This window comes from Mus caroli, unplaced genomic scaffold (assembly GCF_978045245.1).
Source record: "Mus caroli unplaced genomic scaffold, Mus_caroli_1 scaffold_3, whole genome shotgun sequence".
Classification (NCBI taxonomy): Eukaryota; Metazoa; Chordata; class Mammalia; order Rodentia; family Muridae; genus Mus; species Mus caroli.
The window spans coordinates 66,270,134-66,291,434 of NW_028227258.1; the positions used below are offsets into that span (position 1 = coordinate 66,270,134).

A 21,301-nucleotide genomic window follows, 5' to 3' on the forward strand; every position below is an offset into this window, starting at 1 on the left:
ATCTCCTCGGGCGGAGGCTGGAAATTCGGGCTCTGCTGCACCGCAATGCCTGTTCTTTCCGCCGGGTATCTCCAAGCCTGTTTTTCTCTGATAGACTATTCCTTCCCTTCCTGAGACTGCTCTGTTCCATGCTTGCCCTCAGCTTTTCCTCTGGGTTTGCTTGCTGTTGCTTTTACTTTGCAGTTACAGTGACATAGAAAGGCTAAGGAAAATAACAGGCCAGTGCCATCCATCTCCAGGTTCTTTAAGATTGTTGTGGTCTGTGTTCTCCAGACTATGGGCACCAAATCAGCAGTAGCAACAATAATAACAAAGTAGAAGACTGTTCTTTGTCGGGACATGGAGAGGATGGAGAGGCCCCTCTGCTTAAAAAAACAAAACAAAACAAAACCTCAACAACTCTAGCACCATGTTTTTAAAGATTTAGTATTTGAGAGTTCCAGACATGGTTTGATTATATTCATACACAGACACACAGACACTTCATAAGACCAGGTGTATCTGCTTATAAAGGATCCTCACCTGGGGACTGGAGAGGTAGCTCAGGTTCAGTTCTCAGCACTCACATCAGGCAGCTCACAACACCTGTATCCCCAGCTCTAGTGGGATCTCACATCTCTGGTCTCTACTGGCCTCTTCACTCACAGGCACACACACACAGTTAATAAAAATTGTCACATCTAGGCTGGTTCCTTCTTAGAACAAGGGGCTTAAGGAGAGTCATTGGACCCTCACCTGAGTATCCAGCCCATTGTATGCAATTCTTCCCTAATTGCATGTGGTTTCAAGGTCTTAGAGAGAAGCTAAAATATATAGACTGGGAAGACTGGGCGGGGGGAGGGGGCTTCACCTATGCAGCAGTGGGGAAGCCATTATATATAGTGGGTGAAGACTTTCAGTACAGCGCCTTTTGGGTCACCCACACACCTGTCGGTAACCCTTCACCCATGTTCCATAAGGGAGCTTAGGAAACTCACTGGTTTCCCAAGTCAAACATTAGAAGGACAGAGATAATACAGTCCCATTTCAAGGCAAAAGTTCTCACCACAGGAAGCAAATCAATAATGCTCCTGTGTCTTTTGTCCTTAAGAAGGAAAGAAAACCCTTGGGGGCAGTGGTGACACACACCTTTAATCCCAGCCCTTGGGAGGCAGAGGCAGGTGGATCTCTTGAGTTTGAGGCTACCGTGGTCTACAGAGTGAGTTCCAGGATAGCTAGTGCTGTACAGAAAAAAAAAAAAAAAAAAAAAAAAAAACTTTGAAAACAAAACAAGACAAAACAAAACAAAAAGAAAAGGAACGAAAACCACTAAGTAGAAGAAAATCATGTCAAAAGGATGTAAAAATGCAAACATGTTTCATAAAAAGGAATATTTCCATAAAGATCAAGAAGTCCAGATGTGGGGCTGGTGAGATGGCTCAGTGGGTAAGAGCACCCGACTGCTCTTCCGAAGGTCCAGAGTTCAAATCCCAGCAACCACATGGTGGCTCACAACCATCCGTAATGAGATCTGGCGCCCTCTTCTGGAGTGTCTGAAGACAGCTACAGTGTATTTACATATAATCAATAAATAAATCTTTAAAAAAAAAAAAAAAAAAAAAAAAAGAAGTCCAGATGTTTTAACAGGATGTTACCTAAGGCATGTGAAAGATAGGATTTCATGTGACATTAACATCTCCAAGGCAACTCTTTTTTTTTTTTTTTTTTTTTTTTTTGGTTTTGGTTTTTGAAAACGGTTTCTCTGTGTAGCTCTGGCTGTCCTGGAACTCACTGTAGACCAGGCTGGCCTCAAACTTAGAAATCCACCTGTCTCTGCCTCCCAAGTGCTGGGACTAAAGACGTGCACCACCACTGACTGGCCCAAGGCAACTCTTATAAAGGAAAACATGCAATTGGGGCTGGCATGCAGTTTCAGAGGTTTAGTCCATTATAAACATGGCTGGATGCAGGCAGACACGGTGCTAGAGAAGGAGTTGAGAGTTCTACATCTTGATTCAAAGGCAGCCAGGAGAAGACTATCTTTCACACTGAGTGGAGCCTGAGCATGGGAGACCTCGAGGCTTACCCATACAGTGACACACTTCCATACCATACCCATACACACACACACACACCATATACATATGCCAAAATAGTCTTAAAATATTGATTGACTTGCTCACCCAGGTTTCCTGTGGCAATCCTCCCCCTAAATGGTTATATATGGCCACAGAACAGAAATGTTTGACAGCATTGGACTCATGTTGGAGTCACTGGCATACACTCGTCACCACAACCCCCTGAAGTCCTCTTCAGGGCTTCTTTACACAAGAAACTGGCCATGGCAGAGGACCCAACCCACTCCCCCTCCATCACAGGGTGATCTGAGAGAAGTTTCAGCATTTTATTTCTTGGTGCTTCCAGGAGCTCACTTAAGAAAAGCACAAACAACAAGCAACGTCAGAGATGCTGCTCTACAGATCTCGCTGGTCTCAGAGTGGCCTTGGAGAGTTGGGGCTGAGAGCAGAGTGAAGCCAGGCAGGCTCAGAATGTGGAGGGGGGGCCCTAGTGCCAGCCTTCAGATCCAGATGTCAGAACTGCAGTCACCCCCTGGGTAACGAAGCTCGTGAGCCAGTGCTGGCCCTCGGGGCTCCTTCCCAAAGTCCACCAGAAAGTTGGGGTTCAACTTCAGCCCTCCATTTACTGTGTCTACATCAATTTGAAGCATCACGGAGCCTTCCCTGGAAGAGAAGAAGAGGTAAGCTAGAAGTTGTATGTAGCCAACCCCACACCCCAGGATTCTGTGAGTATAGTTGGTTCCTGGGGATGGGACAGGGTCCGTGGGCCATCTGTATGGTGGGGTACAGATGGAGTTCCTGAGGAGTCTTCAGAAGGCCAAGTGATGCTTGTGGGAGAAGACAGTTGGAGAAATGAGCCCCCACACTGCTTCTCACCTAATGAGGTCAGGGTAAAACTGCTTGTCCCAGGTGCTGTACAGTGATGAAGTGGCGTAAAGACGCTTGCCATCTAAGCTGAGCTGGATCATCTGAGGGCCTCCAGGAATTCGTTTTCCCTTGGGGAAACAAGAGGTCAGACTCTAAGTAACCCCCAAATGGCCTAAGCAACTGGTGCCCCTTGGCATACCAGCTGGATCCCAAAGCATCCAACCAGACATTTCTTGAGCATGACTCTGAGGGAGCAGGGAGAAGTTCTCACCTTGACCACTAGGGGCTCCGGCTGACAGGGTAACTCTTGGTCCTCCAGCACTTGCACAGAGCCTCCTCTAACAATGCTGCCTCCAAGGAATATCTGGAAGCAGGGTTCAGAGGGAAAGGGGGACAACGGTTACAGATGTAGTGATCATCTTCATGATCCAAACTCACTGAGTTTTAGAGTCAGCAAACCCCCACCACCACACACAGACAGACAGACAGACACACACACACATACATACACACATATGTGCACACACACGTACACACACACATACATACACACACACACCCCACCACACACACTCTGGGCTGTTTGTGGGGCATTATAGAGAGGTGTAACTAGAAGGGATGATCCACCCTGAATGTGAGTGGCACCAGCCCGTGGACAGGGATTCTAGACTGTCAAAAAGGAGAAGACAGGTGAGTACCAGCAATCAACTCATGCCTCCTGTAAAATACACTTTATCAGCACACCTTCTGACCATGGTAGAATAAACCTTTCCTTCCTTTGTTTTGGTCGAGTATTTAATCACAGTAACAAGAGTAACTCATATGGGTGTGGACATTGCCTCATTAGAATCTCTTCCCATGTGTGTGTGTGTGTTTTGTTTAAGAGACCATCTCACTGTGTAACTCTAGCTGGCCTGAAATTCACTATGTAATCCAGGCTGGTCTTGAACTCACAGAGATCCACCTATTTCTCTAGGGCTGGCCTTAAAGGTATGCTCCTTCATACCCAGAGACCATCCCTTTCTTGTTAGACACAGTCCCTGTGTTCAGCCATGGCTCTCCAGTCCTGGGCCTATCCCTTTGCCCACAGTTTTGCGTTTCCTGCTCTTTCCTTATCAGCCCCCAGCAGCTTTTGCTAGTGCCTCTACCTGCCCAGTGAGGCGAGGCTTCTGTGGGTTAGAGATGTCATACTGCCGAATGTCCCCATGCAGCCAGTTGCTGAAGTAAAGGAAACGGTCATCCAGGGACAGCAGGATGTCGGTGATCAAACCTAAGCAGGATTGAGGGGCTGTAAGGAGTCTGTCTCTCTTCCCAGGCCAGGAATCAACCTGCTTTCTCTAGTGGGCACTCACCAGGCATTTCTGGCAACATCCAGCCCTTCACTTTCTTGGAGGGCACTTGGATCACCTTCTCCACTGACCAAGTGCCTTCCTACATTGGGGAAAGGAGAGAAGGTACTTATCAGAACTGGGGACGGGGGGGGGGGGGGGGGGAAGAAATGCTGGTTCTCCTGGCTTGCAGGGAAGGGGACCTCAGCCAGGAGGGCAAAGAGCTTGACTGCCTCACCATGGCATCACCAATCCCTGTCAGAGTGTCTAACACAGATGCCCACTGAAGGGCTCTAGCAGGTCAGAGCATGGCAAACATGACGCCAACAGGTTTCACCTTTCACCCTTCTTCTTGCTAAAAAGTATTCAATTACATTCCTAAAGCTAGTCACCAAGGCCTATTCCGTCCTTTGGACACTTCCGCCTCCTGAGGCTGACCACAAAGGTCCAGCTATCAAAGTATTGAAGTCCAGACATCAAAGGCCCCCTTGGTCACCTAATTAACATGCCTAATTAAAATGAACCAACTCATCCTAACAAGAGGTTTCTCTTTTACCTTTATAATCTGCCATTTGCCTTCGGGCTACATCTGTCTCCTCTCTATCCAGAGGCAGTCCTTTGTCCCTCCATGGCAGATATCCCTGTTCTCTCCCTTGTTCCTATCCCTCTTCTCCCTCATCTCCCTCATCCTACCCCTTTTCCTCCATCCCTTTTTCTGTCCCTTCCCTCCTCTTTTTTTTTTTTTGTCTTTTTTTTTCTTTGTTTTGTTTTGTTTTTTGTTTTTTGTTTTTTTTTTTGATTAGGGTTTTTCTTTGTAGCCTTAGCTGTCCTGGAACTGGATCAATAGACCAGGCTGGCCTTGAACTCAGAGATCTCCCTGCCTCTGCCTCTGGAGTACTGGGATTAAAAGAATGTTCCACCAAGCCCTCTATCTTCTGCCTTTGTCTTTTTGTCCCTGCTCTTTGTCCCTCCGGGGCAAATAAATCTCTTTAGTGCTGAGAACTCCATCTTGTTGTGTTTTGAGTCAATTCCGTTCCTTTCACTCGCTAAGTAGATTTTTATTTTTTCCTTTTTGAGACAGTTTCATGTAGCCCAAGCTGACCTCAGACACTTTGTAGCTGAGGCTGGTCTTGAACTCCTGGTCCCCCTGCCTCCACTTTCCAAGGGCTGGGATCCCAGGTGTCCAGCCTTAGGTTTTGAATGAATTTATCAATATGGCCAGTTAGGTTTCGAGTATCCCTACCAAAAGTCATGGTGAAATTTAATTACCACTGTGAGGAATTAAGAGGTGAGACCTTAATTGTGTCTTTTTATTTTTTGGACTTGCAATTCTCCTGCCTCCACCTCCCAAGTGCTAAGGTTACATTTTAACTGGGTAGCTGGGACCTCTTTGTTTTAGTTATTGTTTGTTTTTAACTTAATTTGCTTTTACTTTGTTCTATATACAGGAGTATTTTGCCTACATCTATATCTGTGCACCACATACCTTCCTGGTGCCTGCAGAGGCCAGAGGAGAACTCAGATTGCCTGGAACTGGAGTTACAGGCAGTTGTCAGCCACATGTGAATTCTGGGGATGGAAGCCAGGTCCCCCAGAAGAGTGGCAGATGCTTACTGATGAGCCAGCTCTCCAGCTTCTGTTTGTCTCATGAGGCATGGTTTCACTATGTGGGCTTGGGTGGTCTGGAACTTGTTACGTAGACAAGGTTGGCTCCCACAAAGCTTCACCTACTTCTGCTCCCCCAAGTGCTGGGGTTCAATACCACTCACCACCTGGTGACTAGTTGGGACCTTTACTTAATTAAGTCAGAGCTCACAGAAGATGGATTCACCCATGAGAATGTTTATGGTTGTCTTGAAAATGAATCAATCAACAAAGCCAATTTGTTACTTGCAGATGGCTCTCTCATCCAGTAAAGTCCCTAGAGGCAGAGTTCCCAATGAGAGCTTTTACCAGATGCTATTCCTCAACCTTGGAGGGCCTAGCCTCAGACCTATGAGCTACATAAACCTCTATTCCTTATTCTGCGTATGACACTCAGTTGCTGAGTTACAGCAACAGAAGACAGACTCAGGCAAGGTAGAAATTAGCCCAGCACAGATAGCAGGCAGCATTGCTTCCTGGGGAAGCCTTGGCTGGTGGGGCCAAGAACCATGGACACTGAAGTCTGGGAGGAGGTCCTTGTGAGAGAGACTCTCATAGCTGAGTGTTGGGGGTGGGGTGGAAGGCAGGGGTCAAAGTTACCTCATTCTTGTAGAAGCGCTGGATGTTGGAGCTGAGGGCACAGCCTACAAAACCCTGGGTGGCAGTTGGGTCGTGCAGGAAGCGGATCTCCAGGGGTATCAGCCCATCTTTCATTTGCAGGGTCTGGATAATCTCATGGCGCTGCCAGTCCCACACAAATATGCGGCTCCCGTACAGCCCTGAGCAGGGAGGGGACAGGGACCAGAGGCTGGGCTCAGGTCAGGGTGGGAGGGCATGGGCCGGGGCAGGGTGCCAGCTAGGATGGGGAGCTGGAATGGGCACAGAGGACTCCTGAGCAGATCTGAGCATCCTAAGCAAGACAAGTGCAGATCTGCTGTAGGGTAGAGAGCTGAAAGCAGAGGCTGTGGACCAAGGGGCTGTGGACCCCTGCCTGCCCTTAGGGTGATTCTCACCAGCCTCCACATGAGCCGGGTTGAAGCCATCTTTGAAGACATTGGGAGCTGCCCATTCAGTGCTGACCATGACATTGTGTCGAGGCTGGTACCAGAAGTCGTAGCCCATTGGAGCTGCATCCCCAGGCTTCTCCCATGTCCCTTTCACCTCGAAGGTCTCCCCATCCAGCAGGACAAAACTCCCTGAGCAGGGAAAAGGGGCTTATGTAGAAGTGGTGGGCCATCACTCTTTCCCACCGTTCCCTGTCTGTTCAGAGGGAGAACATTTTCCCAAGCCCTCTAAGAGAAGGGTGAAGCTGCTAGAAGAGTACAGAGTAAGGGCCTCCCTGACCCCTGCCATCTCTAAAATGGATGTTCCTGCACCTGACAGTGGATGGGAAACAACCACTATGGGTTCTTCTCAGAGTCTAAGCCTTGTTGGTCCAGTAAGAATCCCAAGCAGTGCCAGGCAGTGGTGGCGCTCACCTTTAATTCCAGCACTTGGGAGGCAGAGGCAGGCAGATTTCTGAGTTCGAGGCCAACCTGGTCTACAAAGTGAGTTCCAGGACATTCAGGGCTCTACAGAAAAACCCTGCTCGAAACAAACAAACAAACAAACAAACAAAACAACAAAAAAAAAAGAATCTCAAGCAGCTACAGGCAAAGCTCCAGTTCCTTCCAGCCAGCTATCCTTTGTGCATTCAATTTTCTTCCCTCCTTCCCTTTCACCCTCCCCCCTCTTCTCTCCCTCCCTTCTTCTTTCTTTCTTTCTTTCTTTCTTTCTTTCTTTCTTTCTTTCTTTCTTTCTTTCTTTCTTTCTTTCTTCCTTCCTTCCTTCCTTCCCTTTCTTTCTTTCTTTCTTTCTTTCTTTCTTTCTTTCTTTCTTTCTTTCTTTCGATTTATTTAATTATTTATTATATGTAAGTACACTGTAGCTGTCTTCAGACACCCCAGAAGGGGGCATCAGATCTCATTATGGATGGTTGTGAGCCACCATGTGGTTGCTGGAATTTGAACTCAGGACCTTCGGAAGAGCGGGTCAGTGCTCTTAACCGCTGAGCCATCTCTCCAGCCCTCTCCCTCTTTCTTGAGACCTGATTTCTCCATGTAGCTGACCTAGAACTCACTATGTAGACCAGACTGACCTTAAACTCACAGAGTTCTTCCTGCCTCTGCCTCCCAAATGCTGAGACTAAATGTGTGCATCATATGCCCAGTTATATTAAAAACTAAAACAAACCAAAAAAACAAACAACCCCCCCACACACAACAACAACAACAAAAAACCCAAACAACCAAACAAAAACCACACACACACACACACAAAAACCAACAAAACAACCCGTAAGACAAGGGCTGTGAGGGTTGTTCATGAATTCACAAAGGCCAGAGTTATGTTACATAGGTACTTCTAACTTCACATGCAAGTTTACATCCTTATGGCAGACTCCTGACCATGCAGTTACAGATCATCTGTGTGTGTGTGTGTGTGTGTGTGTGTGTGTACTGATGGTTGAAACTGGGACTTCAAGAATGTAGACAAGTGCTCTACCACTGGGTTATAACTCCAACCTTCTTTTATTTGTATTTTGAGACAAAGTCTTGCTAAGTTTTCCAGGCAGGCCTTGAACTTGTGATCTTTCTGCTATGACCTAGAAAATAGCTGAACTTATACCCCACACGACCAGGCTCAGCCTCATCACTGTAGTAATAATTGAAGCAACTGATGTCACTCGCTGACATGTTAGATGCTGGATAAGACTCAGCCAGTTCCCCCTGGTGTCTCACTCTATTGCTCCCCAGGCTTTGGTTCTGTTCCCCACACAGAGGGATGCCTTCCGCACTTCTTAGCTGCTGAGATTTTACAAGTCCACAGTGCCAGCAGGTACCTTTGCCATTGCCCTGGAGATCCCCCAAGGTGCTAATCATGACTTCTCCGCTGGCCAGGCAGTGGCTGGTGTGCAAACTGCTCACGTTGCACTTGGCTTGGATTTCACTGGCTTCAATGACCTGGAGAAGGTGAGGAATAGGGTCAGAACTTTACAGAGCCAGGAGTCTCCACTACCTGCTGTCATTCTCCCTGCTTTGTCTGTGGGCCCTGCCTCCTTTTCCTCTCCCTGAGGGAAGACAGCACAGATTCAGTCTGGTAACTCGGAGACCAGCAAGGAAGAGGCAGAGAAACCACCAGTAAGTCTTCAGTCAGAGAGCATTGACATTCCCTCGTCCCTCTTGAAGGCACTCCCATCTCCTGGGGCCCCATCCCAGGCCACTGTTAGCTCTGTACCCTCAGCAGTCAGCTCTGAGCATCTGGTGCAGAGGATGGATATCCAATGACGTGTTGAGAGGAAGCCCTGAGCTAGCTGGCTCTGACACCATGCTCAAAGAAGAAACCTCCTCTCCTGGCATCCCAGCCCATGCTTGAAACTTGCTTGATGGTGCCAGCTCAGGAGCCCTCTGAAGTGTGCCCTTCATCCCTGCTGCTGAGCCAGACCCTGTGTCAAATCTGGAGACAGCTAGTCACAAGGACAGAGGACATGCCTTGTGCAACTTCGGGGCACGAGGCTCAGAGCCCACATCCACCACGTAGATGCGGGAGGACATGAGACCAGGCAGTATCAGCTTGTTGCGTGACTTCGTGCTGTCCCCAAAGCAGCTGCTGCAGGTGTTCCATCCTGAGTGGTGCAGCTCGTCTTTCAGGTAGGGCATGGGCAACCTGTGGATGACCTAGGATGGAGAGGGACAGGAAGTGCTGATTGCCCAGGTCCTGCCTTTACAGACTCATTTTTGACTAGGCATAGATAGGGTTTCAGTTCAGCACCCTGTGCAATGAATAGCTTCCATTACCATGAGGACAAAGGAGGGTGGAGGTAGGGAACCGGGGCTGTGGTGGGAGTCTCAGGGACACTAGTGACCATGCTTCACCTCACCTGGCTATAGTGGGGAGACTTAGGGTCTACATCCACAGTGGCCAAATAATCTGGGGCTTCAGTGCCTGTGTTCCGGTAAATGCAGGCCACGTAGACAATCTCCTCTCGGGGTCCTGGAAAGTAGAAAGCAGGTTGTGGTAATCCACCAGGCAGAGGCAGCTCAGGGAGGATCAGAGGGGTAAAGGTAGATCTGCAGTCCCCCAACCCTACCCTGGGGTCTGCAGAGGGACGCTGGCCCTTAGATTCGCAATTACCTTTCATGGCCTCCACAGGGGTGGGGTAACCTGGACCACACTTTGTGCATTTTGTAGCTGTAGAAATAATGGGAACACGTTGGCTGGGGCCTGCTTTGGAGTGTGATTCTCTCTTTATGCAGCCTGACACATCTGGCAGGCAAGGCAGATTCACTGGTGCCCCAGGTCCCTACTTCAGCCCCATCACTTTGGCCCAGTACCCCCAACCCATCCCCAACCCAGTCCCCCATCTCTGATGAGGGTGAAGTTGAAGAGTGGAACCACATGACCTGGAAGTGGACTGGAGGAGGTGAGGCAGAGCCTGTGTCCTCAGTAATCATAACATTGACTTCGATTCCTGCCGTAGCCTACCTGGCCAGTCTTGGGCAGAACTTGGGCAAATTATGTAACTCGGTTTCCAGTTTGTATGTGAAGAAGAGATAAGTGAGAGCACCACAGGGGGATGGGCACACGGCTATAGGGAGGCAGAAGCAGGAGGAGCATGAGTTCAAGACTAGCCTTGCTATATAGCAAAAACTGATTCAGGGCTCATGCCTTTAATGCTTTTAATCCCAGCAAGCAGAGGCAGGTGGAGATCTGCAAGTTCAAGGCCAGCCTGGTCTACATAGTTTTGGGACAGTCAGGGTTACATAGAAAGACCCTGTCTCAAAAAAGCAAAAGTGAGTTGGGGAGGCTCAGCAGTTCAATCCCCAGCTACCAGCAAGCACAGAGTTCAGCTCTGGGGAGGTCAGATGCCTCTGACCTCTGAGGGCTGCACCACTCACAAGGGCATACACACACACACACACACACACACACACACACCACTCACAAACTAAATCTTAAAATCAAATGACCCACCAAGGGAAGCTGCTCAGTGATAGAGCACTTGCCTAGCATTGAAAGGCTTTTGGTTCAACATGATTAAACAAAATCCCGGAGGGGCCTCTGTGAGACCTAAACCAGGTAGGCAGCCTTCTGAGGTCTATTCTGAGGAGCAGCCTTCGAGAATGGGAAGGCTGCATCTTCCACCAAATTCAGCCAGAGCAGGACCCAGGAACTTCCTCCATCCAGCTGGGGTCCTGAGCCGGGTTGCTGGTCACACTCAGGATTACACAATCAATCCAACCCCAGTGAGTGTGTGTGTTGGTCAAGACTTATGCCAGCTGTGTGTCCTTAGACTTCTTTCTATTTTCCTAGTGACCACAGCTGTAGGGAGAGGCCCTTCCGGACCCTACAGTCTGACAAGACAGTTGCCAAGATTCCAGCTTTTTGAGTGTGGGCCAGACTGTGGAGGTTGAACAGGCTCATGTAGGTTGAAAGAAATTCTGAAGTGGAGCTCACAGGACTGTGCTCTGCCCCCTGCCCTGACCCAGGTCCACAAGCAGGCCAGAGAGAGGTTAGAGACATGGTTCAGGTTAAGAGCAATGACTGCTCTTATGAAGAACCCAGATTTGATTCACAGCATCCACATGGTGGTTAAAAACTGTAACTCCAGCTGGGCGTGGTGGTGCACGCCTTTAATCCCAGCACTCAGGAGGCAGAGGCAGGCAGATTTCTGAGTTCGAGGCCAGCCTGGTCTACAGAGTGAGTTCCAGGACAGCCAGGGCTATACAGAGAAACCCTGTCTTGGAAAAAAAAAGAACTGTAACTCCACTTCCAGGAGATCCAACACCCTCTCTGGCCTCACACACATAAAGGTACATATATGGTGCACATAAATGCAAGCCAAACACCTATGCAGACAACATCAAGTAAACATGTAAGGAAATGATAAGGAAGCCTCAAGGCCAGAGCAGCCTCTTCTGCAGCTGGGAGATCCACATTGAGAAGGTATATGAAGTAGGGAAGCAGTTACAGCGTTGGAGTCGGGGAGCCCGATCTCCCCAAATTCCTTCTGCCTCAGTCTCCTTAGCACTGAGGTGACAGGCATGAGCTGCCACACACTGACTTAAAGGGATGCAACACTTGAAGCTCAGCACTCAAGAGGCAGAGGCCAGAGGATCTCTGTCAGCCTGATCTACATACAGTGAGTTCCAGATCAGCCAGAGCTACATAGTGAGACCCTGTCTCAGAAACCAACCAACCAACCAACCACAAACAAAGAACTCTAACAACAACAAAAACAACAACAAATGCTGTTCTAGGGCTCAAGAGATGGTTCCGGGATGAAGAACACACCCATGGAACTCAGAACAGTCTGACACCTTCTTCTGGCCCTGGTTGACACTAGATACGTATGTGCTACACATGAGTATACAGAAATGTTCATAAAATCAAACATCTTTAAGAAGAGGAGGTTTTTCCTGCCACCCAAGGCTTGGTCCAGGCTGCTAGGTCGCCTGGGGCACCATCTTTCTCTGTGTGGCATCCTCCAGTCTTAAGCATTTTAAGCAAGATCTATGCCATTTTGAGTTTGGGGAACCCAGGCAAAGTTCAAGTGGGTTTTCTGTGCCAGGATGGCCACTGGTCTTTCTACTAGCCTTGGGAAGAGCCAGCAATAAGGGGAGCAGGGCCTCAATTTTCCTTCCCAAACCCAGGCTCTCAGACGGATACCCAGGAACTCACAGGATAAGAGGGCTGTGGGACTTGGGAGAACACAGAATCAGGCCCTCAGTGCGCTAGTGTGGCTGCCCCTGACTTCCCCCGGTGACTGGTGATATGAAGCAGCTTGAGAGATCCAGAGTGTGATGATTGTTCTTTTGTAACACCCCCCCCAACCCATTGACCCCCTGCTAAAACCAGAATTTACTAGGGTGACAAGCTGCACTGCCCCTGCCCCTTCCCCTACCGAGGTTGGGTAGGATTCACAAACCACCATTTCTGGCGGTCCCTTTCTGTTCCTTAGAATTTAGGCTAGGCTGAAAAATAGTGTGCATGAAGCTTTCACTTGAGCTGCTATGCGCATGCCTGTAGGGTAGGAACAAGAGTCCAACTCTTTCGTCACTGTCCTCCCCACAGTTCCCGGCCATTTCCTGGTAGGAGGAGGACCCTCCAAACTAAGGGCAGCCTACACATGGTTTGAGACCCTTTTCCTTACCCATGCTGCTGGCTGGCTGACACTCGGGTCCTGCAGGATTTGCCAGGAATGAGCAGAGGCTCAGCAGAGACCAATGCTGGTAATAAGTGCAGACTGCACAGGCAAGGGGCAAAGGGAGGGAATTTATGCAACCAATTGGGGGAGAGGTGGAGCAAGGGGAGGGACCTGGCTGCCTTCCAGGGTAAACTATAAAGGGCAGCTAGCCAGGAAGCTGTCAAGTGGCCTGGCTGTTCAAATTACAGGGTGTGTGTGTGCACGCACGCACGCACACTTGTGCACATGTGTGCACATGTGTACGTGTATATACACATGCAAAAAACATCTGGGCCATTAGTGGGTACCTGGGTCTGTATTAAGTTTGTGTGCCTGTGTAGCCTTCTCCTGTGGGTTCCTATGCATGTGCCTTTATGTTTGTGTATGCATGGATATGGATTTGTATGTGCTTCTGCCTGGACGTGTATATGCTTGTGTGTGCCCATGTGAGCAGGAACTGTGTGAGAGGAGTGTTTATATGTATGCATTCACATGTTCCTGTGCCTTCAAACGCTCGTTTATGTGTCTGGCCATGCCCGTGGACATTTCAGGGTACCCAGGACTGAGGACCTGTTTGTTCCCACTGCTGCATCAAAAGCCAGCCTTATCTGAAGATTGTCCTCTTCTTCTAGACATTCATGCTCCAAAAAAACAGTTCTGATCACCGAGACCCCTCCCCCAGGCCTTTCCACAGCAGCTGCCCACAGAGCCAAGGCTGAGGGGTGAGCCTAGGTCCCACTTTCCCCAGAACCACTCATTAGCCTTGAGCTTTGAAGTGGGAGAAAGCCTAGTGCTTGCTATTACTGCCAGTTACCCTCATAAACCTCAAAAGGTGAAAGTGAACTACCTTCCCCTGCCACAGAGTCTGCTGCCCTGAGGGGCTGGATGCAGGGTCAGAGAGGAGGCCAACTGTCCCCAATTGGGTGGCGACAGAAAATGTTCAGGGGCACTGCTTGTCTTGGGGTGGGTCCTCTAGCTTGAAGAGTGTCTGCTCAGGTTATTAAGCCTGTGGCTGTAATATACACCAGTAAATCATTGCTTGCTGAAGAACTCTTTCTTTTTTTCAGTAATTTATTTATTTTTATTCACTTTGCATCCGGATTGAAGCCCCCTTCCCCCTCCTCTCCACCCAGTCCTGCCCAGTCCTGCCCTGATAAATACCTCCCCCTGTTACTTCCTCCCCCCCACCTTGGGTCACCCCATCCTGGGACATCTAGTCCCAACAGGATTAGACATATCCTCTCTCACTGAGGCCCATTAACAGGGCTCCTCAAAGCTAGGCTGAGGCCTGATCCTGTTAACCTCCGTGCAGTGCTGCCCTTCACCTAGGAAAGTGTGGGTTTGAAGGACTCAGCAGGAGGACTATGTAACCGTCTCTACCATGGAGCAGGGGCTGCCACTGTCCTCAGCGTGAGGTGCTTGCCCAGGGAAGGCTCCTGTCCACACACTTCAGGGAATCCAACTGTTGGTAGACACTACTTTCATCTTAGATAAAAGCTCTGAGTGAGGCTCTCATTGAATAGGGAAATGGGTAACATGGGCTCAAGATAACCACCAGAAGAAATTGCCTTAGGTACAGTTATGATAGAAGGTAGGCCTCTGGTGGCAGGGCTGGAGCTCACGTGACACATTGTAAGCCACCTTTTACTTCTGAAGGAAGAAGCTAGCCCAGCCTGAGAGGAGTTTCTCTGGATTAACTCACTGTGTAGAGTATCAGATGTAAATGCATTTTGTGGAAGGGAAGAAAGGAAGGTGTGTGTTGCAGGGTGTGTGTGTGTGTTTGTGCAAAACAGGGCTCAGTGCACTGGTCACCTTCCTTCAGAAGCCTGTCAGAAAGGTCATTTCCCTATCATAAAGTTCCCCAGCCAAGTTTTGGTAGCACACTCCTGTAATCTCGACATGGAGTCAGAGGCCAGCCTGGTCTACACAGTAAATGCCAAGCTAGACCTTCTGTGGATTCAAGGCATAAGCTTCTAAACCTGGAGTTTACAAAAGTTCACTGAAAACGATGTAAGTGGGGGCTGGAGATACATTTAGCTCAGTGTTTAAAAGCATTTGCTGCTCTTGCAGAAGACATAGGTTCAGTTCCCAGCACCCAAAAATGGGTGGCTCACAAGCAATGCAAATTCCAGGAAATCTAATGCCCTCTTCTGGCCTCCATGGGCACATGGTGTACATCCATAAGCTCAGGCACACACATACGGGTTAAATAAATATATTTTTAAAATGATTTAAGGGGGTAGAGAAAATGAATCAACAAAAATGAATCTCTTGGCTTGCTGTGGTATCTTCTTCACTGTCCACCATCAGCCAGCCAACAAAGCTGGCCCAGTGTGTGCATCTTCCCTGAGGCTGCAAAGCTGACCTAGTGTGTGCAGCTGCCCTGGGGCTGCAAAGATGGTCTAGTGTGTGTATCTGCCCTGAGGCTGCAAAGCTGGCCCAGTGTGTGCATCTGCTCTGAGGCTGCTCCCTTACTTGCCCTCCTAAATCAATAAATCCAAAGGAGGCACTGGCGAGTTTTGTTTGTCCTTGAGTCTGTTTTGACAAGGAGCTCATTCCTGGCCCTGCACTCTGACCTGGCTGGTCTTGGCAGTTTCTCCATAGCACCCCTAACTTCTGTCTGCTGTTTTTCTCACTGACATCTTGCTTCAGAGCTAATGAAGCTGTTTTAGGGAGAAGTTGTCCAATCCAGTCCAGGGAGAGAAGCCAGCTATGGACAGAACCACCCCAGGGCCTTGGGCTTCCAGAGTGGGGCTGGAAGGAACTCTTCCCACTCCCAGCAGCAGCTGCTGCCAGTCCTTCTCAGCAGCCGAAGGGCTCACTCCCCAATCTAGCTTGCCCTTCTCTAGCCAGAAGCCAACTATGGTATTCACAGCCAGTGGTGGTAGCAAGGACATCCCCAAAGCTAACCCCGTTTGCTGCCAGCCAGCCAATACCGGACCACAGCAATGGGTTTGGAGGACCAGGGGGCGGGGCCTGCATTTGTTGCTGTTATTTCTAAGCCCAGGCCATGGCAGCTACTACGGAGGAGACAGAGGATCTAGTGTCTGGTTAATATTGCTTGTGAACTTCGGCCCTGGGCTCTGAGAACAGAAGTGGAGGCCCTGACACAGGGCATGCCACAGGAGGTCAGGCTGCTACCTGGGCACCTTCTTACACTCATCTTCAGCCACCCTCCTTGGGCCCACTTAACAGGCTTTGAGATGGGCAAGATGGGAGGATGGTGAAAAAAAAAAATTAAACCCAGTGAAGAGAAGGGAGGGAGACACTGGAACTGGTGCTCAAAAATAACTTAAAGCCGGGCGTGGTGGCGCACGCCTTTAATCCCAGCACTCGGGAGGCAGAGGCAGGCGGATTTCTGAGTTCGAGGCCAGCCTGATCTACAGAGTGAGTTCCTGGACAGCCAGGGCTATACAGAGAAACCCTGTCTCGAAAAACAAAACAAAACAAAACAAAAACCTTAAAGTGAGAAGACAAAAAACAAACAAACAAACAAACAAACAAACAAAACCGTGCCTGGTGGTTAAGCCTGCAATTCTGTGTCACTGGAGGCTGCCATATAAGAATCATGAATTCAAAGTCTCAGATTCTGATGGCTGTTCTTGGCTGTCAACTTGACTACATCTGGAACTAACTAAAACCCAAAAATGGAGAAGCACACCTGTGAGGTTTTTTGTTTTGTTTTGTTTTTTGTTTTTTTGTGGGGGGGGCATAATTTTAAGCGGGAAGATCCACTTCTAATCCAGATCTTTGAGGCAGGAAGACCCAGTGCTCATCTGGGCCAGGCTTTCTGCTGCATGCCTATGTCAGGCCAGGGAAGAAGGATGCTTTTGTCTCTTTGCCTGTTTTTTCTCAATTGGGTCCTAGGCTGAATAAAATGGAGAAGGCTAGCGGCAAGCTTCCGGCTCCCGCGTCTCCCTGAACACAGGTGCACTGTGAGGAGGTGCTTCAAGGTCTGCCTCTTTGACTCCCTGCCGGGTTTCTTTAAAGATTTATATGTATGAATATTTGTCTGCAATTATTTTGCACCAGGTGTATGTCTAGTGCCCAAGGAAGCCAGAAGAGAATATTGGACCCCTAGAACTGGAGTTGCAGATGGCTGTGAACCACCATGTGGGTGCTGGGAGTGGAACCCAGGTCCTCTGCAAAAACAGTAAGTGCTTTTAACTGCTGTTATCTCCCTAGCCCCAGCCCCAGCCCCAGCCCCAGCCCCAGCCCCAGCCCCAGCCCCAGCCCCAGCCCCAGCCCTCCCTTTTTGTTTTATGTCGTTTGCTTCTTCTTCTTCTTGTTTGAGACAGGGTTCTTCTGTGTACTTCTGGTTGTCCTGGAATTCTCTCTGTACACCAGACTGGCCTTGAATCCAAAGATCCACCTGTCTCTGCCTCCCAACTGCTGGAACTAAAAGCATGCACTGTCACCACCTGTCCCTCTCTTGCTCTTTTTAAATTATTAGCTAATTAATTAATTTCTGAGTCAGGGGTTCTCTGTGTATTCACGCTGTAGACTAACTAGGCTGGCCTCAAACTCAGAGATCCACCTGTCTGCCTCTTAAGTACTGGGGCTAAAGACATGAGCTACAACCGCCTAGCTTGATTTATTTATATTTCATGTGCATTGGTATTTTGCCTGTATGTATGTCTATACGAGGGTGTCAGTCCCCTAGCACTGGAATTACAGAGAGCTGTGAGCCTGCATGTACATTCTGGGAACTGAACTCAGGCCCACAGGTGCTCTTAGCAGCTGAGCCTTCTCCCCAGAACAGTTCTTCCAGTTTTTTCTTTATATGTGAGTGTACACCATCACTGTCTTCAGACACACCAGAAAAGGACATCAGATCCCATTACAGATGGTTGTGAGCCACCATATGGTTGCTGGGAATTGAACTCAGGACCTCTGGAAAAACAGTCAGTGCTTCTAACTGCTGAGCCATCTCTCCAGCCCAACCCTCCCATTCTTCAATTGCTTTTGTTAGAGTATTTTTGTCACAACAGGAAATGAGTAAGGCATCTTGTAAGAGTGAGGATCCGAGTTTGGTCCTCAGCACTAGCACAAAAAGCCAAGGTCAACTTCTGTGCACTGCACCTGCATACCCAGGTGCACACAGGACCACACAGGTGCATAGACACTTACCCACAAAAGACAAGATATAGGGAGGGAAAAACGAGTAATTGGCTTGCATCAGTACATCTATCTAGTCTTTAGGACAGACCATCCTCTTGGTGCCTGTGAGGAGGTGAAGGGCCCAGACAGGGTCAAGGCCACTGGAAGATGCAGAGCAGGAGGCTTAACAGCCTCCCTAACCCAGGACACACAGTTCTTGCAGCCCGGCCGAGATCTCTGTGTTTCCTTCGCTTTTTTTCTGTCTTGAGGGGAAAGGGAGCCTGGGAGGTGGAAGATCCTGAAAGAATACTAAGACTATGGGGGTTCATTTCTTAGAAGTCCCAGGACAGACAGCCTGGTTCTCTGTGAGGGAACCGAAGTGAAGAAGTGGCTGTGTACAGGACTGAGAAAGGAGGTCTTCTTGGTGGAACAGTGAGGCCTGGGCAGACCCTGTCCCTGCAGCAGAGCAACTGGGGAGATTTACAGCCTCAGTGGTACCTGTTGTCACCTACCCTGAGCAGATGAAGGAGGGGAGGGGTTCCCATTGTCATTTTATATACTTTGTGTGTGTGTGTTTTAAATAAGCACGTGGTCCTTTTATAAGGAAAAATTCAAATAAAAGCATTAAGGGAAAAATATAAATAAAGGCAGGATATGACTAGTTTTATGTCATCTTGACCCAAGCCAGAGTCATCAGAGAGGAGGGGTTGCCTTCATAAGATTGGCCTATAGGCAACCCTGTAGGGCATTTTCTTAATTAGTGATTGATGGTTATTGTGTGTGGCAACTTTCCTGGCCTGGAGATCCTGGGTGCTATAAAAAAGCAGGCTGAGCAAGCCATGAGGAGCAAGCCAGCAAGCATCACCCCTCCATGGCCTCACATCAACTCCTGCCTTCAGGTTCCTGTCCTGTGTGAGTTCCTGCCTTGGCTTCCTTCAATGGATTATAGTCAAGATAGTAACCTAACTAAACCCTTTCCTCCCCAGCTTGCTTTCTGCCATAGTGTTTCATTACAGCATAATAAGTGTATCTAAGACAGTGTAGCGTGCCCTATTCCGCAGGGTCATCTCATATGTAAAGTGTGAGAAGGTTCGTATGTGCAGAATATCTGGAACATGAAGACACAGCGTGCAGAGGCTTGAGGCAGGCCTGGCTGCACAGGTTGAGATCTTTCCCAGCTATGCAGAGTTTTGGATTGTGTTCTATTCATTTTTCCTCATATGAAAGGACCAAGTACACACCCTCAGAGGAAGGGAGCACTGGAGACTAAACCTGTTGCCCAATGTGGCTGACACCAGGCCAGGCCAGGCCAGGCTCTCAACAGTTAGCTCAAGCACAGCCCTGGGCAAACTCAGTGGAAGGCAGCATGTTTCTTTGTCTTACATTTGAACTGGTTTCCCCACAATTTACCTCGTGTTTTTTTCTGAACAAGAATGAGTTCACACCCTGGTGCTCAGGATAACACCAGGCTCCTGTGGAGAGCTGATTGGGAGAGCAACCACAGGACAGTGTTTCTATCTCCAAATACTTACAAGTACCATCCTATCTGGCTATTTCTGGTGCTTCAAACTCAGCATCTCTAGTTTCTTTCTTTGCGTTTAGGGCAGCTTCCTTTCACCTCTGGGCTGCAATCTTATCTCTGGGGCAACTCTTTAAATTCCTCATGGTGCACCATAGCTTTTTTTTTTTTTTTTTTTAATCAGAACTTGCCTCATATCGAGCAGAGCTGAGTGGGGGCTGTGGCCTCACGATTAGGCTCCGGTGTTCGGTGTTTTAAAAAGCAGTTGTTGGGCTGGGGAGATGGGTCAGTTTGGTGAAACCTTGTCATACGTGTGAGAGGACCTAGGTTTGAATACCCAAAACATGCGTGAAGCCAGGAGCAGTTGTGTGTATCTGCATTTCCAGTGCCCCGGAGGAGAGATGTTGGGTGGAGACAGGAGAGCTCTAGGCACCTAAAAACTAGAGACCCTGTCAAACGAGGGGCAAGCTGAAGACTGATACCCAAGGTTGTCCCCTGACTTCCAAAAATGTTCCATGACACCAAACCACCCATGTTCACACACATGAATGTGCACACACATACACATTAGACGCAAAAAAAAAAAAAAAAAAGCAAGTAAAAGTAATTATTGGCTGGAAGTGCAGCCCAGTGGTGGGACATACCATGCCTGAGGCTCTGAGTTTAAAATCCAGCACAACGCAAAAAGGGGTGAAAAAACCCAATTGCTCTATTCTCAAATTTCCCTCTGTCTTTCACAAGTAAGTCTGTTCTCCATTCATTCTAAGTTAACACATCATAAAGCCACCACCCTGTTTGTATGCAGACAATGATACAAAGATTAATCGAGAGCCAGGTATGGGGACTCAGGCCTGTCCCATCCCAGGAATTGGAGATCAGGAGTTCTGGGTTCTCCTCAGCTACATAGCCATTTTAAGGCCAGCCCAGACTACATTAGACCCCCATCTTAAAAACAGACACACAGAAAGCCTCAAACAAAACAACAAAGATCTGGCTGGAGAGATGGTTCAGCAGTTGAGAGCACTGACTCCTCTTCCAGAGGTCCTGAGTTCAAATCCCAGCAACCACATGGTGGCTCACAACCATCTGTAATGGGATCTGATGTTCTCTTCTGGTCTGTCTGAAGAGAGCAACAGTGTACTCACATAAAATAAATAAATCTTTAAAAAAAAAAACCCAAACAACAAAGATCAATCAAAAGTTGTGTTTTGATATAGGAAGTGGGAAAGGGCTTACTGTCTCTTAGATTAATTATAGGCTGACCTCTCTCTCTCCCTCTCTTCTTTCCTCTTTCCCTCTCTTCCTTCCTCCCTCCCTCCTCTCCTTTTCCTTTTCCCCTTCCTTCTTTCCTTCTTTCCTCCCTCCCTCCCTCCCTCCCTTCCTTCCTTCCTTCCTTCCTTCCTTCCTTCCTTCCTTCCTTCCTTCCTTCCTTCCTTCCTTCCTTCCCGTTGATGGAATCTCTGGCCAGGCTGACCTCTGACTTCCTATTTAGCTGAAGATGACCTTAGATTTCTGACCCTCCTGCCTCCATTTCCTGTGTTCTGGAATTACAGTTATGTAC

At 48.6% G+C, this 21,301-nt stretch overlaps 1 protein-coding gene across 1 annotated transcript; it reads right to left on the reverse strand.

Annotated features, from left to right (window-relative positions):
* Nucleotides 1-2,369: 2,369 nt before the first annotated feature.
* On the reverse strand, nt 2,370-13,208 carry LOC110291878 (methanethiol oxidase). Its single transcript, XM_085835684.1, has 12 exons — nt 13,089-13,208; nt 10,070-10,126; nt 9,816-9,928; nt 9,427-9,612; nt 8,778-8,898; nt 6,910-7,092; nt 6,497-6,675; nt 4,277-4,355; nt 4,073-4,194; nt 3,196-3,288; nt 2,934-3,052; nt 2,370-2,720 (listed from the first exon to the last, which is right to left on the reverse strand). Exons 1-12 carry the CDS (start codon nt 13,090-13,092, stop codon nt 2,558-2,560), a joined length of 1,419 nt encoding a protein of 472 aa, XP_085691810.1. The 5' UTR covers nt 13,093-13,208; the 3' UTR covers nt 2,370-2,557.
* Nucleotides 13,209-21,301: the final 8,093 nt, after the last annotated feature.